The 14,649-nt window shown below is 39.8% G+C and overlaps 1 protein-coding gene across 4 annotated transcripts in view; it reads left to right on the top strand.

The window, feature by feature from the left end:
• Nucleotides 1-13,312, top strand: part of NPHP1 (nephrocystin 1) — a 54,261-nt gene extending 40,949 nt beyond the window's left edge. For all 4 annotated transcript variants that reach the window (XM_064572193.1, XM_064572191.1, XM_054509713.2 and 1 more), the window contains 4 exons: nt 3,961-4,073; nt 7,500-7,573; nt 11,249-11,293; nt 12,960-13,312. In XM_064572193.1, the coding sequence (XP_064428263.1) occupies nt 3,961-4,073; nt 7,500-7,573; nt 11,249-11,293; nt 12,960-13,232 (505 nt within the window). In that variant the 3' untranslated portion in view covers nt 13,233-13,312. The remainder of the gene's footprint in view (nt 1-3,960; nt 4,074-7,499; nt 7,574-11,248; nt 11,294-12,959) is intronic.
• Nucleotides 13,313-14,649: the final 1,337 nt, after the last annotated feature.

The raw sequence follows: 14,649 nt of genomic DNA, 5'->3' as shown, positions 1-14,649 counted from the left end.
AAAAGTTAAAGTCTCTTTTTTAACTTTTGATGGTTTTTCTTAGCCCGAAGATATTTTCCTCCTTGATAAAGGGCATGGTTTGCAAGGTTTTCAAGATTTCCTATGTGGTCATTCTTTATCGCTTAATGACAGAGTTCATGTATTTCTTTTTTTTTTTTTTTTAAGATTTTTTTTTTTTTTTATCTGAGAGAGAGAATGGGAGACAAAGAGCATGAGAGGGGGAGGATCAGAGGGAGAAGCAGGCTCCCTGCCGAGCAGGGAGCCCGATGTGGGACTCGATCCCGGGACTCCAGGATCATGACCTGAGCCGAAGGCAGTTGCTTAACCAACTGAGCCACCCAGGCGCCCCAAGTTCATGTATTTCTAAAAATAATATTTAGAAAATGTATATTTAGAATGATTCAAGACATTTTTTTGAGTATATTCTAATGTTAGCTCTTGTGCTCAGTATACATGCCCAGTAGGCACTTAGTGCATGTCATGTGTCAGGATTTTAAAGCACTCACTTGTCATGTTTCCAGATTATTATTTTTGAAATAATATTGAAATTTTGTTTCTATTTTTATAAGTATTTTCTTCTTTTTGATGCTATTGTATATGGAATTGGTTTTAATTTTCTTTTCAAATTGTTCATTATTGGTGTATGGAAGCAAGACTAATTTTTGTGTGCTGATTTTATATCCTACAGCTTGGTTGAATTTGTTTATTTGAACAGTTTTTTGTGGAATCTTTAGGGTTTTCTACATATAAGACCATGTTGTCTGTGAACAGAGATAATTTTACTTCTTCTTTTCCAATTTGGATGTCTTTTGTTCCTTTTTCTTGCCTGGGGCTCTGGCTAGGACTTCTAGTACTATATTGAATAAAAGTGGTGAAAGCAGGCATCCTTGTGTTGTTTCTTTTCTTTTCTTTTTTTTTTAAGATTTTATTTATTTATTTATTTGAGACAGAGAGATTGAGAGAGAGCGAGCACATGAGAGGAGGGAGGGTCAGAGGCAGAAGCAGGCTCCCTGCCGAGCAGGGAGCCCGATGCGGGACTCAATCCAGGGACTCCAGGATCATGACCTGAGCCGAAGGCAGTCGCTTAACCAACTGAGCCACCCAGGCGCCCCCTGTGTTGTTTCTGATCTTAGAGAAAAAGTTTATGGTCTTTCACCATTGAATATGATGCTAGCTGTGGGATTTTCATATATGGCCTTTATTATGTGGAGGTAGTTTTCTTCTATTCCTAGGATTGTTGAGTGTTTTTATTATGAAAAGGTATTGAATTTTGTCAAATTCTTTTTCAGCATCAGTTGAGAAGATCATGTGGGTTTTTGCTTCATTCTGTTAATGTAGTGTATTACATTGATTGATTTTTTTAATGTTGAACCGTCCTTGCATTCCAGGAATAGATTCCATTTGTTCATAGTGTATATAAACCAGTGAAGCCATCTGTCGTGGGGTTTTATTCATTGGGAGGTCTTTGATTATTGATTCAATCTCCTTACTAGTTGTAAATCTATTCATATTTTCTATTTATTCCTGATTCAGCCTTGGTAGGTTTTGTGTTTCTAGGAATTTGTCCATTTCATCTAGATTATCTAACTTGTGGATATACAGTTATTCATAGTACTGTCTTACAATCCTTTTCCATTTTTGTAAAATCAGTAGTAACATCTCTTCATTTCTGATTTTATAACTTGAATCTTCTTTTTTTCTTAGTCCTCTAGTTAAAGGTGTCGATTTTGTTGATCTTTGCTAAGAACCAATTCTTGTTTTCATTGATTCTCTCTGTTGTTTTCTGTTCTGTTTTGTCCATCTCTACTCTAATCTTTATTATTTCTTTCCTTTTGCTACACTTCGGTTTCATTTGTTTTTTTCTTTCCTAGTTCCTTAAGGTTTAAAGTTACGTGGTTGATTTGAGATCTTTCTTTATTAATGTAAGCATTTATAACTATAAACTTTCCCTCTTAGCACGGCCTTCATTGCATCCCATAAGTTTTGGTATGTTATGTTTTCATTTTATTTGTCTCAAGATACTTTCTCATTTTCTTTGTGAGTTCCTCTTTGAGCCATTGATTGCTTAAGAGTGTGATGTTTAATCTCCATATATTTGTGAATTTTCTAGTTTTCCTTCTGCTGTTGATTTCTTATTTCATTCCACTGTGATCAGGAAAGATACTTCGTATGATTTCAGTCTTTTAAATTATTAAGACTGGTGTTGTAGCCTAACATATGTAGCCTAACAGCCTAACACTAAGACTGGTATTGTAGCCTGTCCTGGAGAATGTCCCATGTACACTTGAGAAAAATGCGTATTCTGCTATTACTGAGCAAAGTGTTCTGTAAAAGTCTTAGTTATAGCTGATCTACAGTGTTGTCTTCTATTTCCTTACTGATCTTTTGTCTGGTTGTTCTTTATTGAAAGTGGTGTAATAGAGTCTCCTACTATGATTGTAGATCTGTGTATTTCTCTTTTCAGTTTTGTTGATGTCTGCTTCATATATTTAGGATCTCTAATATTTGTTGCATGTGTTATAATTTTTATATCTTCTTGGTGCATTGACCCTTTTATCATCATATAATATCCTTGTCTCTTTTAACAGTTTTTTTGACTTAAAGTCTATTTTGTCTGATATTATTATAGCCACCCCTGCTCTCTTTTGTTTACTATTTGCATGGAGTGTCTTTGTTTATCCTTTCATTTTCAACCTATGAGTGTCCATAGATCTAAAGTGAGCTTCTTATAGATAGAATAGAGTTAGATCCTGTTTTTCTGTTCATTCTGCCAATCTGTGTCTTTTTTTTTTTAAAGATTTTATTTATTTTGAGAGAGAATGGGGGGAGGGGGGAGGGAGGAGGGTCAGAGTGGGAAGCAGACTCCTGCTGAGCAGGGAGCCCGATGTGGGACTCGATCCCGGGAGTCCAGGACCATGACCTGAGCCGAAGGCAGTCGCTTAACCAACTGAGCCACCCAGGCTCCCCTGCCAATCTGTGTCTTTTGATTGGAGAGTTTAATCCATTTATATTTAAAGTAATAACTGATAGGAACCAACTTAGTATTGCTGTTTTGTTATTTGTTTTTTTTTGTACATCTTCTGGGGGACTTCTGGGGCACTGTGCCTCATTTCGTCCCTTAATGTCTTCCTTTGTATTTGATTAATTTTTTTGTAGTGACACATTTTGATTCCTTTTTCATTTCCTTTGTGTATATTCTATAGACTTTTTCTTTGTGGTTATCATGAGGATTACATATAACATCTTAAAGTTATAATAATCTATTTTAAACTGATACCAACTTACCATCAATATTGAAATTTTCTTTGGTTTTTGAGCCATTATTCTGGAGCAGGCATTACATTAAGCACTTCACACTTAGCTCAATTTAATCCTTTTAGTAAGCCTCTGAAATGGAGGTATTACTGTCTGTATTCTACAAATGAGGAAACCAAAACACAAGGACAATAATTAATTAACCCAAAGCCACAATAGCTAGGAAGAAGCAAAGTCAGAATTCAGTCCGGATTGCCACACCCTACCAAGTTCCACCCGGCACCATGAACAGTCTGAACTCCTGTTTCCTCTTCATTCATCACATCGGGATGGGTGGCCACATGGCTTTGTCAAAACATGTAGCTGACTAGTCCCTTTCTTCCCCAAACACATAATTGATGACTTTTTTATTTAACATTTAACATGGGTGTATATGCTAAAATGGAAGCATAAGAATGGCAAAACAGAGTTCAGACTTGAAGATGTACAATAGAAATATTAGTTTAAAAAGAAAAATATTAGTTTTCTGAGGTTTACTGTAGGCAACTTATAGTGGAAATTTTCTTTAAAATTGTAGAACAGTTTTTTCAATAATGAAGCAAAACTTGGAACTGTTCATTAAAGTAGTAAGTATATATTTTAAAAACATTGTAGGTTGGATTGTAGGGGGTTGTTTAATGAATACATGTTCTTCTTCTTTAACAGTTTACTGCCAGAAACATTAATTGGAAGTATGTGTTCCATTCATTTGTTGATATTTTATCGCCAAATTCTTGGAGATGTACTCCTGAAAGACAGGATGAGCATGCAAAGTGCTGGTAAGGGTCTTTGCAGTTTCCTTATGTACAGTAATGCATCATGCTTTGAGTAAATGTAACCTATGCCATCCTTTATCTTCTGCTTCTGAAGGTGACATTTGGAATAAAATATATCGAATTGCATCAATGTGAATAAATTACCTCAAATGCACAGCATTGTACTCCACTGTGCACTTGTGTATATCCTGTGTGAGCTCAGTATATATTCAGTTCTTTACAATATGCATATTTTCACATTACAAATTCTGGAAATTTAAGATCCTAAAACTCAGATATAATCATATTTTCCCTCAATGTCTTGAATAACCTGTTTTTACCACATGTTTGGCATATACATCATCTTTTTGGGAAGAGACCAAAATCATCCAAAATAACTGGTTCTTAATGCATGCAGTTTAAATATCAACAAATTTAAAAAAAATAAATAAATAAAAATAAATATCAACAAATTAGGAAAAATTGAATACAGGTAAGAGATATTCAGGTGTTCTATTTTTATTCTTACAACTTCTTTGTGAGCTTGAAACTTTTTCCCAGTAAACTGTTAAAAAATAATTTAAAAAAAATAATGACTTGTGGCACATGATTGAACTTGCAAAGAGATATACATGTGTTATAAGAATTGCCTCTGGGGGCGCCTGGGTGGCTCGGTCGGTTAAGCATCCAACTCTTGGTTTTGGCTCAGGTCATGATCTCAGCGTCCTGGGACTGAGCCCCGCATTGGGCTCCACGCTCAGTACAGAGTCTGCTTGTCCCTCTTCCTCTGCCCCTCCCTCCCCCTCCCCTGGAATAAATAACTAAAATCTTAAAAAAAAAAAAAGCCAGTTTAATTTTAATGAAGAGTCTTTGAACTCAGTGACTCAGTAAGCAGATATGTACTGAGTGCCTCCTATATGCCAGCCATTGTACGAGGCCCCGTGATGGACGTGACAGGCGTGGGCATCCCTACCCTGGTTGAGTGACAGACTTCAAACACAAAATTATATGAATAATCCTTTTCAACCTTCTAAAATAAGTGTTCTAAAGGAAGAAAGCCAACATGAGCATACACTAGGAAGACCTCAGGGAAGTCTGTAGGCAAGTAATATTAAGATAAGACCTGAGAGAGGAGTTAGAGGTGTGCGGGAAGAGCATGTCTGGGCAGAGGGGCCATTATCCAAACTCCCGGAGCAAGACCACCCAAGTATGTTGGAGGGATCGCAGTTGAAAGCGGGCCAGTGTGGCTGGAGCAGGGTGAGTAAGACCCAGAACCCTATGATGGCTTAGCACTCGTGCATAAGTAGAGTTCATGGTTAGACAGGAGTCCTTTCCAGGGGACTTAGCACCTGATAGGGAGATAGAAATGGAACTCTGTATCAGGGAAGTACCACCATTTCTCAAGGAATAATTATAACTCCAAGGGAAGGACACTTTAAGCTTTTTCATCATCACTTGCCTTTGAATTTATTTCAGTGACTCTAGAAAAACTTCGTGAATGATATGGCTTCTTAGAGAGGATAAGGCTTACTAGCTTTTTTGTTGGGAAGGAGATTACTCAGAACCATTGTCATCATTTGAATCTGACCATCAGAATAAACCTGGTAAGGCCTAGAGGAAGGATTTTTCTCTACTGAGGAAACAAGACAGTAGACTGTATTGCCCATGCCATTTCAAGAGTGTCCTTCCTGCTGTGCTTCTTTGCACAGGTCTTTCACGTGCCATTATTTATGGTGGAATATCAGTATTCTCCTACACAATATTTAGGCCTATGGCTAAAATCCTCAACTCCTGATTCCTTTCATTTTCATCCACCACCATCCATTGACCCCAACACCAGTTCTGGGGTCCTTCCCTGAGCTCTGGTGGACTGGAGTCAGGCCTGAGCAGCCTGCCCCGGGTCTCCTATCCCCCCGGCACTTATTGGTTCCTGCTCAGCCTTCTAAGAGCAGGGGTGCTTCCTAGCTGGTTCTTTTTTTTTTTTTTTTTTAATTCCAGTATAGTTAACATACAGTGTTATGTTAGTTTCGGGTGTACCGTATAGTGATTCAACAATTCTATATATTACTCAGTGCTCATTGCGATAAGTGTACACTTCATACCCTTCATCTATTTCACCCTTCCCCCATCCACCTCCTCTCTGGTAACCATCTGTTCTCTATAGTTAAGAGTCTATTTCTCATTCATCTCTTTTTTCTTTGTTCATTTGTTTTGTTTCTTAAATTCCACATATGAGTGAAATCATATGGGATTTGTCTTTCTCTGACTGACTTATTTTGCTTAGCATTATACCTTCTAGATCCATCCAAGTTGTTGCAGATGGCAAGATTTCATTCTTTTTTATTCCTGAATAATATTCCTCTGTGTGTGTGTGTGTGTGTATCTCTTCTTTATCCATTCATCAGTCTATGGATATGGGGCTGCTTCCGTAATTTGTCTATTGTGAATAATGCTGCAGTAAACATGGGGGCACATGTATCTTTTCAAATTAGTGTTTTCAGATTCTTTGGGTAAATACCCACTAGTGGAATTGCTGGATCATATGATAATTCCATTTTTAATTTTTTGAAGAACTTTTTCCTACAGTGTCTGCACCAATTTGCATTCCCACCAATATCCCACAAAAATTCCATTTTTTCCACATCCTTGCCGGTACTTGTCATTTCTTGTGTTTTTTATTTTAGCCATTGTGACAGGTACGAGGTGATATCTCGTGGTTTTTTGTTTTTTTTAGAGAGAGAGAGAAAGAGTGCAAGTGGGTGGGGGAGGGACAAATGGAGAGGGACAGAGACAATCTTAAGCAGACTCCACACCCAGCACAGAGCCCGATACAGGGCTTGATCTCACGACCCTGAGATCATGATCTGAGCTGAAATCAAGAGTTGCACGCTTAACTGACTGAGCCACCCAGGCGCCCTTCTCACTGTGGTTTTGATTTTGATTTGTCCTTGATGATTAGTTATATTGAGCATCTTTTCATGTGTCTGTTGGCCATCTGTATGTCTTCTTCAGAGAAATGTCTGTTTATGTCTTCTGCCCATTTTTTAATTGGATTATTTGGCTTTTTGGTGTTGAGTTATATTAGTTCTCTAACTAGTTCCTTTTACCATACCACAGTTACATCATAAGGAGGAAAGAGATTGGGAAATGACAAAGAAAGAACAAAATTTTCTAGTTTTATTCTGTTCAGAGCCACTTTAGTTTCTCCCTAAAAGCTCTATCTACTTGGCACAAGACTCATTTCAGAACTCCCTGCGGTATGAATATAGGTGTGGATGGAGGTTGAGCAGACAGCTTTGAGCCCTCCTAGAGGTTAAAGTGTGTAGCATGTGTTATCAATAAATTATGTGGCACAATAATTTTTGTCTGAATGAATGTTTTTATGGCTGTTGCAGTCAGATACATTGGGCGCAGTTTATATAAAATCCTTTTTGTTCTTTGGTGTTTCAGACTTAATTAGTAACCCAGTGTTGGCCACCTTCCCCAAGCTCTTGGAACAGCCTGACATGATGGACGCACTCAGGGTAGGTGGCACCACACCGTGATGGAAACCTGGTGGGCTCTGAAATTGGTGAAACACACCATGTTAGTGAATTCCGATACCTGCTCTGGGGTTGCTTTGGGGTTTTTTTCCTGTTTGGACAGTGTCTCCCGACCCCTGCCCATTGTCTAGTTAACTTGGTCTCATCCTTCCTTCCTTAGTATGAATGTTACTTCCCAAGACTGCCTTCCCTGCCCCAATAAGCAGATGGAGTACCTGCTATGCACGCTGCTGCAATCTCTTGCCTGTTGTTTATTCCTTGACTTAAGATGGCCACGGATTGTGTCCTAAGAGCAAAAATCCAAAATGGTTTGTTAGGTAAATCAACTGAGCTCTCAGAAGAGAATCAGGGCATGCATATAATTTTTTATTTTAATTCAACATATACTGTCTGCTATATGAAATAGCAACTGGATATTAGTTTCAACCATATGAAATCTCTAATTTTCAGCCATTTTTTGAACTTAATATGTCAGAGTCAGCAAATATTAGGAGTCCATTGTGCCTGCAAGGCAGTACTCAGATACCATGATAAGTGCCATCAGGTCCTTGAAGATTTAAAGAGGGCAGCAAATGAGGATCAGGAACCTGTTTCATAAGAGGTCCTCGGTGAGATAGACCTAATAAAAAGCTGGGGCCAAGTCGGATTTTGACATGCTGAGATGGGAGGGAAGAAATTACAGGGGGCGCCTGGGTGGCTCATTCGGTTAAGTGACTGCCTTCGGCTCAGGTCATGATCCCGGAGTCCTGGGATCGAGTCCCACATCGGGCTCCCGGCTCAGCGGGGAGCCTGCTTCTCCCTCTGACCCTATCCCCTCTCATGCTGTTTCTCTCTCAAATAAATAAATAAATAAAATCTTTAAAAAATAAAAAATAAAAAAAAAATAAAACATTTTAAAAAAGAAATTACAGGTAGAAGGATCAGCATGAGCCAACACTTTAAAGCAGGAAGGAATAGAGAGTATTCTATTTGCTCTTAAGAAGAGCAAAGGATCCAATTTGGCATGTAGAATGCCATCTGCAGGGGGGCAAAGTGGATCTGAGTCTTCACATTGCCAGGAAAGAGTGTGTATGGGAGACGGTGGATAATCTGTACAGGGTTCTGCTTTTGGAAAGCCTCTGACACACAGGCAGAAAAGTACCCATACAGGAGGGAGATGAGCTACGCTAGCAGGTGATTCCTGTCAGTAAGGACAGAGGTCCTGTGGGCCTGACAGAGAAATGGAAGGAGGAAGCAATCACCGGCAAAGATTTTTACAAAGATTTTGAAGCTGATTTCATGTGATGGTTTGGCTAGGTTTGGCGTGTCAACAGTAATAATGAAGTTTTCTGCAAAAAGACTTAATGGCATATGACTGTCCATAATTTCAGACAAGTTCATTTGGCACTAGCATTAGATAATGCAGAATTTCTCTTTTTTCCCCCTATAAAATCATTAGTATCGTAATATCTATTCATTATACAGAACAGAAGTCCACTGATTCATTCGACAAGTATTTTGCGAGAGCTCACTGTGGCTACGGCCCCGTGTAGGTGCTGGCATTTTCTCCAGGTGTGTAACACTCATAGAATCTGGAGCTTTAGCACTAAGCTAGTCTAAATTCTGCATTTCTTGATGAGCAGATAGCCCAGGCAAGTGCACTGCAGGTCAGTCTGGGTGCGTCCAGATGCGCCACTGGCTCAAGAAAAGGCACATAGGTGAAGTTGTTCATACACATTATTAAAGTGAAAAAAAATCATTTGAGTTGTAGTAAGTGTATTTAAATATATATATTTACATTTATATATCTGCCTGTAAAACTATCTGGAAGAATATACTCTAGAAAGGTAATACTGATTACGTCTGGATCATGAGTTGTTTATCTGTATTAACTTTTCCACAGTTAATTATTTGTACAATAAATAATAAAAATAAAAAAGAGCGCTTTATTTCTATACTCTTGAGCCCTGTCTTCATGGCATACCATGTTACTTAGGATAAGCTGGCCTGTGAGGTGGTAGCTAATACAGGTTAATTTCTCGCTCATGGTACCTTTCCAGCATGGATCAGTGGAAGACCGTGCTCCATAGTCACCCAAGGATGCAGGCTAGTGGAGGCGCCACTTCCTCATAGCGTCATCTAGAACAGGTGGCTTCTCTGTTGCCAGTTGCACATGAAGGGAAAGAGAGAATAGAGGATTGTCCTTGGACTTTCCACTGCCTTTGCCCTGAGGTGGCATAGGCCATTTCTACTCACATTTCGTTGGCCAGAACCAGTCACAAGGCCCCACTTAACTTCAAGAGAGCTGGGAGATGGCGTCTTCTGTTTGCTCCAGAAGGAAGGAAGAAGTGGATCTTGGTGTATAGTAGTGACCCCCCAACACACACACACACACACACACACACACACACGTACATTTGCTGTTCGACACTGAGTTACTATAAGTGAAACACCTTACTGCTTGCTGGTAGCTCAGTGAAAAATAAAGTGAGACCTTGACACAACAAACAGTAGGTACATTTTATCAGATGTTAAGTCTAAAGTTGCTAAGTGATAGTCATGTGAAGCCAGATACCTTTTAAAGTTTCTATCATGAAGTGTGTGAGCCTCCTAGCATCAACTTAGCTAAGTGTAGTTTGTTGGTGGTGTTTTAATAATAATAATAATAATAATAATAATAATAATAATAATAATAGTACCTGCCTGTTTGGTAAAGCACCCTGGCTCTCTAAGGGTCCTCTTCAAACTCTCCAGGACCCACAGGTGCAGCAGTCAATAAGGTGGTGGACCACAGTCTCATAAGGTGGTTATTTCATGGTAATAACTGACCATTCATGGTAACAGATCATGGTAAATGGGACCATCCCAAGACGTGGCTCATTAGGGGCACAGCCTGTGATCTCTTGGTAGGAAATTTCTCCTTCATTTCATGGAGAATCTTGTTCTTGGTGCCATGTGTCATCTTCACCCCAGGGCCTCCCCACTGAGACAAGGGCTGATGCTTTCATGGAATCCATGAAATCAGGCACCAACAGGAGAATCCCTGCAGGCAGGCAAAAACGGAGCCTAGAGTAGTGGGCACATTCCCGCCCTCCCCCCGCCGCCCCCCGCTCACAGGTTGCCCAGAACTGGTGCTGAGAATGTCTTCAATTCATATTTCTGTGGGATTAATTGCACTTGGTTTGTTTTTAACTTCTTTAAAGAAGCTTGTGTGAAGTTTTATGAACAGATGGGGATATTTACTTGCAAAGTTGTACTTCATTTCATCTCCTCCTGGCCCCCGTCATCATCACAGCAGACAGAATTGCAGAGAAGTATGGTATTTGGCAGAATTCTCTATTCTCATTACCGTCTGACCTTAAAACCTTAATAGTATTTTACTGTTCAGGTGCTATGTTTCTGCATTTTGCATGGATATGTTCGTGTTTCACTGATTCTGTTCTTAAATTAGTTTCGACTTAGAAGAATCATGATGCTTCCGGTAGCTTTCACCGCCCTGTGGGTCTGGTTCTGGTCGTTAGCAGAATCTGTAGGTGCCTACAGATTCACTATTTATATGCGTAGGTTCCGTACAGCGTTTTTAACCCTGTCCATATGTCTAATTACCGTGAAATTGCAGAAGTGTGGCAAAGGCTTATGAATACTGGTATTAATATAACATATTTATTTGCTTTTTAGAGTTCATGGGCTGAGAAAGAAAGCACATTAAAAAGATCAGAGAAGGTAATGTGATTTTCCACGCTAAACTAAATATTTGCAGGGCTCACTGCTTGCTTACACATGCTAATAATGCTTCTGTCTTAGCCAAAGTAGCCATAGTCATAATCCCTCTTAATCAGTTAAACTGTGCCATCGTCGTTGCAGAGACATGTTCCAAGAAGGTATGGGTGAGCGAGTCCCAGTGTGAAAAGAAACACTTGATCAAAACAATCATTGCAGATCACTGAGTATTATTTGAGGAGAAGTTTCTAAACAAAGTCTCCAGTTGGCTATCATATTTCTCTTACTTTAAAAAATTCCTCTAGCTCTCAAAGTCCATATCATGTAAGGAGAAGGAAAAGGAAAATTGGCCTACCCAGTGTAATACATTGAAAAAATGTATGGCTCATGCTTACATTACCGTGGAAGCTTGGTGATTACCAAACAGAGCTTGTATTAACCAGTGAGTAATGGCTTCACTGCTCCCATCCAGAGTTGACAAACTTTTTCTGTAAAGAGCCACATAGTAACTATTTTTGAGTCTGATTGTGTTATCAATAAATTATGATAAGAGACCTTACATACACCACTCTGGTACAACACTCAACTCTGCCATGGCAGCACAAAGCCAGCTACAGACTACATGTGAACTCTGAGCGTGGCTGTGTTTCTCTAAAACTTTGTTTACAGAAAGAGGTAGTGGGCTGCATTTGACTTATGGTCCATGGTTTTTGGACTTCAAGTCTAGAATGTTAATTATCTACAAGGAACATGGGAGAGCAAACTAAAACTCCTAAAAATTTTAAGAAACATAAACTGTTTATTATATATAATATATGTGTATGTCCACACACAGACACACACACTATGTATTGTAAAAGTGTGTTGTATCCTTATTTGAGCTTCCATTTGACCAGTAGTGTCTACACTTGACCTTTGCTAAAACAGGCAAGTTTAATGCTTTTCTAAGGCAGCAGTGGACAAGATGCTGGGCCTCAGGCCTGTAGAAATTGCGCCCCCCCCCGACACACGGTTGCTTGGAGGGGCAGTATCCATATGTAGATCTGCTGCATATAGATATCTCCACCTTCAGACTTCCATGCTCCCTGAGAGTCCTACCCCAGCCTGTCAGTGTCAGGGGTGGACTGGTTGTGTCCATACTGCGGTACTTTTGCTGTCTGGAGAAGGTCTGCACATTCTTACTCCTCGGGTCTCCTTCTCTGGATTTCATGCCACCCTTCACTTATATCAACGTGACATTGTCTCTGATATGCTGTAATCTAATTAAGTGCATACAGCCGACTTCACATTGTGTTTTAGTTATGTTCACCTGGAACCACACCCTTGTCACCAGAACTAGATTTCAGCACCCCAGTGTCCTCAGTGGAATGTGTGAGACACCCTCAGGGGAGCTTAGGAGACTCACTGGCCTGGTGTCGAGTCTCTCCCAGACTCTCAGGGAGAATAGCTCATCTCTCCTCCATAGTGATTCTTGCTTGCTTCCACTTCAGAGAGTGCGGTTTCCCCGACTGAGTAGCTGGTTCAGAGCCAGTTACTTGCCAGACACTAATGGCACCCTCCACCTCACCCCTTAGATGGATTTTAGTTTACAGAGTTCATAGTATGTAACACTTAAAAAGTATTGATATAGATCATTTCACATTTATTTGTGGTGGTGATGTTTTCCCAGAGAGACAGAGAGTTCCTGAAGGCCATGTTTCTCCTGGTTTACCACGACTGTGTGGTCCCTCTTCTGCATTCCACACTCCTGCCCCCGTTCAGATGGGCAGAAGAGGAGACCGAGGCTGCCCGGTGGAAGGTTATTGCTGACTTCCTTAAGCAAAACCAAGAAAACGAGGGCGCCCTCCAAGCTCTGCTGTCGCCAGATGGAGTCCATGAACCTTTTGACATTTCAGAGCAGACCTATGACTTCTTGGGTGAAATAAGAAAGAATGCAGCCTGACAGTGGTGGCCCTTGACCCTCAGCTTCCCACTGAATCTGATGGACCTCCTTGATGACCTGAATAAAATGACAGAACCAAAAGTAACTGTCACATTATCACTACGGCTTTATTCTTTTTGTACAGATCACATTCTGTAAGAAATACTTACCTGATAATTTGAGTATATATTAACACAATAGAATACATTTTATAAGGAAAACAGTATTATTGAAATTTAGAGAAAATTTTTTTCAAAATCAACTAACTTAAAGTTGACTGTATCCATAGATTTGTATAAAAGCAAGATTTTATCAAAAGCTAAATTTATGATTATTCAAGAAAGTGAAAATACGAATAAACTATTGGGACTACTTCAAAATAAAAACTTCTGGGGTGCCTGGGTGGCTCAGTTGGTTAAGTGACTGCCTTCGGCTCAGGTCGTGATCCTGGAGTCCCGGGATCGAGTCCCGCATCGGGCTCCCTGCTCAGCGGGGAGTCTGCTTCTCCCTCTGACCCTCCCCCATCTCATGTGCTCTCTCTCTCTCTCAAATAAATAAATAAAATCTTAAAAAAATAAAAAATAAAAATAAAAACTTCTGCACAGCGAAGGAAATGACAAAACTAAAAGGCAGCCTACTGAATGGGAGAAGATATTTGCAAATGATGTATGTGATAAAGGATTAATATCCGAAACATATAAAGTATTGATATAACTCAATACCCAAAAAACAATCCAATTCAAAAATGGGCAGAAGGCGGGCGCCTGGGTGGCTCAGTTGGTTAAGCGACTGCCTTCGGCTCAGGTCATGATCCTGGAGTCCCTGGATCGAGTCCCACATTGGGCTCCCTGCTCGGCAGGGAGTCTGCTTCTCCCTCTGACCCTCCCCCCCTCTCATGTTCTCTCTCTCATTCTCTCTCTCTCAAATAAATAAATAAAATCTTTTAAAAAAAAAATGGGCAGAAGGCATGAACAGACATTTCTCCAGAGAAGACATACAGATGGCCAACAGACACATGAAAAGATGTTCATCATCACTTACTATCAGGGGAATGCAAATCGAAACTACAATGAGATATCACCTCACACCTGTCAGAGTGGCTAAAATCAACAACACAAGAAACAACAAGTGTTGGTGAGGATGTGGAGAAAGGGGAACCCTCATGCACTGTTGATGGGAGTGCAAGCTGGTACAGCCACTGTGGAAAACAGTATGGAGGTTCCTCAAAAGATTAAAAATAGAACTACCCTACAATCCAGTAATTGCACTACTGGGTATTTACCCCCAAAATACAAAAACTAATTCAAAGGGATATTTACACCTGTATGTTTATAGCAACATTATTCATAATAGCTAAACTATGGAAAGAGTCCAAGTGTCCATCAATAGATGAATGGATAAAGCAGATGTAGTATATATACAATGGAATATTTTTCAG

The sequence above is a fragment of the Mirounga angustirostris genome, unplaced genomic scaffold (genome assembly GCF_029215605.1).
Source record: "Mirounga angustirostris isolate CCGP_5_RB_7025 unplaced genomic scaffold, mMirAng1.0.hap1 SCAF_10, whole genome shotgun sequence".
NCBI classification, from domain to species: domain Eukaryota; kingdom Metazoa; phylum Chordata; class Mammalia; order Carnivora; family Phocidae; genus Mirounga; species Mirounga angustirostris.
Note: the sequence above shows the minus strand (reverse complement) of the source record. Positions and strands in the feature narration are given on the sequence as shown.